General features: G+C 33.5%; 1 protein-coding gene across 2 annotated transcripts in view; it reads left to right on the top strand.

The window, feature by feature from the left end:
- LOC107638061 (protein PAIR1-like) overlaps positions 158–3,668 on the top strand; it is a 9,826-nt gene continuing 6,315 nt past the window's right edge. Inside the window, exons 1-7 of one of the 2 annotated variants that reach the window (XM_021121803.1) lie at positions 158–420; positions 1,220–1,376; positions 2,177–2,205; positions 2,373–2,507; positions 2,873–2,925; positions 3,006–3,200; positions 3,305–3,370. In XM_021121803.1, the coding sequence (XP_020977462.1) occupies positions 1,369–1,376; positions 2,177–2,205; positions 2,373–2,507; positions 2,873–2,925; positions 3,006–3,200; positions 3,305–3,370 (486 nt within the window). In that variant the 5' untranslated portion in view covers positions 158–420; positions 1,220–1,368. Of the gene's footprint in view, positions 421–1,219; positions 1,377–2,060; positions 2,206–2,372; positions 2,508–2,872; positions 2,926–3,005; positions 3,201–3,304; positions 3,371–3,668 lie in introns of both variants that reach the window. The other variant, XM_021121802.1, reaches the window with a different exon arrangement.

The following is a 3,668-nucleotide window of genomic DNA, read 5'->3' as shown; positions in this document are numbered from 1 at the left end:
GAGTTGTTTTCAATGGATAGAATCTATTCTTTTGTTTCGCCATGGATCCAATAAGCAAAGCACAAGCCTAGTAATGTAGGCCCAAAAGGGCCATTAGTTAAAGCCATTTATACTCCCATTCCCGCCATTCATTCAAATTTCAGTGTTTAACCACTGCGCACACACTTCTCTCTCCGAGCATATCATCATCTCTATTTCTCGCATGCTCAAATTTCTGAATAGAATCTTCAATTCTTTTTCTTTTTCCGTTTGTTTTTCCTTCTGTTCAGTTCGTTCCAATATTCACGATCTGAACGAACAGAGAGATTTGCATCTAAATCAGAAGGAAAAACCGTTTGGATCTCTGAACGGAGAAGAAGAGATGAAGATCAACAAAGCCTGCGATCTTAGCTCTATCTCAGTCCTACCTCAACACGCAAGGTTTTTTCCTCATATTTCCTTTTCGTTCTCATTGTTTCGAATCTGAGAAAATGCAGGAAAATTGGAGTCGGAACGAACTTTAATAATTAATTAACAACTCATTACTCACTCGCGCAAAAGGAAAATTACTGTTTGAGCTCGCTGTAGTAATAACTAGACGTAAACATTTCTGAATTATGATATCATCTGTTTCGATAGGTTTGGTGGATCAAGAAATTTTTTAATCGGTAGAGAGCATGCTTATATTAGGTTAGAAATGAACGTAGATATATGGAATTTCTCCACTTAAAAACTGAACTAGCTTCATGAAATGTTTATTTATTTTATTTCAATTAATTAATCATTAATTTCTCTTTATGATAAAATAAAACCGGAGAATCAAATAGTGGATTCGTTACCTTCCGCTTCTATGTGTTCATTTGAGTAGATTTTGCTGGATTTCGAGTTCAGTTATGGTTCCTGTTATCAATAATCATTGTGCGTCTCGTGTATCATGTTTTTTCCAAAATTCGTTTTGGATCCTGTCAAGTTTTAAATTCACTTGGAAATATGTAATAACTACATTGCATTATTTACGTCAAAATTCAAATAGTTTCGAACTTAATTGGTTCAATGTTGTGACTTGTGAATTGAGACTAGTAAGAGCTGAAAGGAAACAAGTTTTCCCTACGTTAAAATTTTTCAGTTTTCTGCGATCTAAATGAGTAACAGTAACCTTATAAGGTTCATTATTTAATAGTTGTGAGTTTTTTATTATATATATTACTTATTATTTTTTGTTGTCGAAAACGAACTTAAGGAGACCTAACACCGTAGCAAGCGGGTTGCAGTCATCACAGCCTCGCTCACAACCATCACAGCAATCGTTCTGTACTGGACTTTCATCTCAACCTGCAATGTTTTCTCAGTTCTCTCAAAGTCAAACCTCAGTTGATGAGGCTGTGATAAATGGCCAGGTTAAATCCCCCTAACTGGTATTTTACGTAATGCATACAATTTCTGTTTCCATATAAAGTAAAGTATATTGATTTTCCAACTTCAAAGCTCTAGTATGTTTAGATCTAAATTCATAAACTAATGAATTATCTGTAACTCTCAAATAATCTTCTGCCATGATTGAAGAAATTAGCATGAATCGCAAGAAAGAAATTAACCGTGTAGTTGTTTCACTGTAATACATAAGCAGCTTTATGTTAATTCACGCTCATTTTGTAACTCTTCGATAGTGGGATCAATCATCAATGTACTGGAGATTCTTATTTACTTATATGGATTTTGGCAGATTTTACAAGTTTGCTATACATTTCACTATATTCTACGTTTCTTACATTATTACTTACAGCGTTTACTTGTTTTCCTTATACAACATCCGGGGAGTTTCTAATATATTTGCAATTCTCTGTTTCTAATGTATTTGTTCTACTCTGCTTAGCTTTTTGAAACATGTTATAGGTATAGAACCGTGTTAATTGTTCTGGTTAGTAGAAACATTAGCTTAGCACCACTATCCAGATATAAGACGTTTTTAAGTAGATTGTTTGTTTGTTTGAGTTATTTACTGGCTCTTATTTTTTTCAAAAAAAAATATTTACATTGCATAGTTTTGATATTATGTTATTGCGCTCTTTTATTCCTACCAGAGAGGGTGTTCTCAAGAACATCATAAATCTGTTAGGAGGAATTCTTGCTTTCCCCGACTCACATACTCAAGGGAAGAGAGTCAACAACCTAATTTGATATCTTCATCCAATTTCAGGCCCAAATGGAATTCTGCAGATCCTAAAAGTAAGGGCACTTCATGGAAGTATGAGTTATGATTCTACAACTTAATTCTTTAGTATATAGACTTTGAAATGTTTGACGGGATCAATCGAAAAGTCAGTGTCTTTTTACCTGCTTATGAGTTCTTAAATAAAGGAAGAAAAAGCTGAATCTATTATTTGCTCTTTCAGATCAGTTAAGTGAAGGACTTGAACACAGAATCGGGATAATGGAAACTTCATTGAGCAGGTTTGCAATGATCTTGGATTCTGTTCAAAGTGATGTAATGCAAGTAAACAAAGGAACAAAGGAAAATAATTTAGAGAGTAAGTGATTCATCTAATACTCTGAAAAAAAAGTTTATGACAGTTGTGTTTGACTGTTCAATATACAAGTTCTAAAATCATATAAATGGAAAGGGAACCATATCATCTTCTTGTATTAGTGCTTCATTTCATTGACCTTAAATTCTATTACTAATGTTTATAATTACTGTTTTTCCAAAATATTCTTCTCAAAAATGTTATTTATTAAATATAACTATATAAGATGTCAGTTTGCTCAACTTGGACTTTGTTTCGTTAACCAAGTTAAATCTAATTTCAGATTCTTATAGTCTAGGTGTATTTTTGCGATCTCGTCTGTCACCTGTTAGTTTGATTCATAATTTTAAATGTCACTTTCAACTCAGTGGAATGCATTCGGCAGAAGCTGATCGTTCACGATAACTCACTGCAATTAATGGTAATAACTAATTTCTCTTTTGTCTTGCATTATTTCTTAACTGATCTGTGTTCATTCAGCTAAGAGACGTTTTAAACCAGATAAAAGGACAAGAAGAGATCAAAGCAAGCATTGATGGGAACTTAAAATTGTTATCTGAACAATTGTGCAAGTTTACAAGCCAAGAGAAGTTACAGGAAGTATCTTTGATAGTTTCAACCTTGCCACAGATAATAGAAACCTCTTTTAAAAGTCTGCAACAAGAAATCCATGCCAAATTCACTGAGGAAATGCAGGCATGTAGTATATGGAAATGAGTAACAGCTCACAGGTTTTGATAAGCAAGTCTCTTCATATAATTGCATTGTGGGGATATCTCAAACCGTTTTTGTACTTGCAGGAAATCTCTTGCAATTTGAAACGCTTCAATCAGAGGGATCTGGCACAGTCTACCCTATCTACAAAGGTTCTCTATCTATGACTTGATCGTTAACAGACTGGATTTTGGATCAACTCCTTTTTTCCATAAGAACATAACATTGCCAAGTTCTAAGGGAGAAAGTCAAAATTATTTCCATCTGCCATTTCCTGTGCGGGACTCCACCAGTCCTATAGAGAAGTAGTTATTGTATTTTCTCCTTATAAAATCTGACACCATAAATCTTAATTCTAAGGAAATGGAGAGGATCCAAATCCTAACACACATTACCTTCTACTTGAATTGTTAAACAAATCATTTCAGAAAAAAAAAAAAAAAAAAAAAA

The sequence above is a fragment of the Arachis ipaensis genome, chromosome B04 (assembly GCF_000816755.2).
Source record: "Arachis ipaensis cultivar K30076 chromosome B04, Araip1.1, whole genome shotgun sequence".
Lineage (NCBI taxonomy): Eukaryota > Viridiplantae > Streptophyta > Magnoliopsida > Fabales > Fabaceae > Arachis > Arachis ipaensis.
Note: the sequence above shows the minus strand (reverse complement) of the source record. Positions and strands in the feature narration are given on the sequence as shown.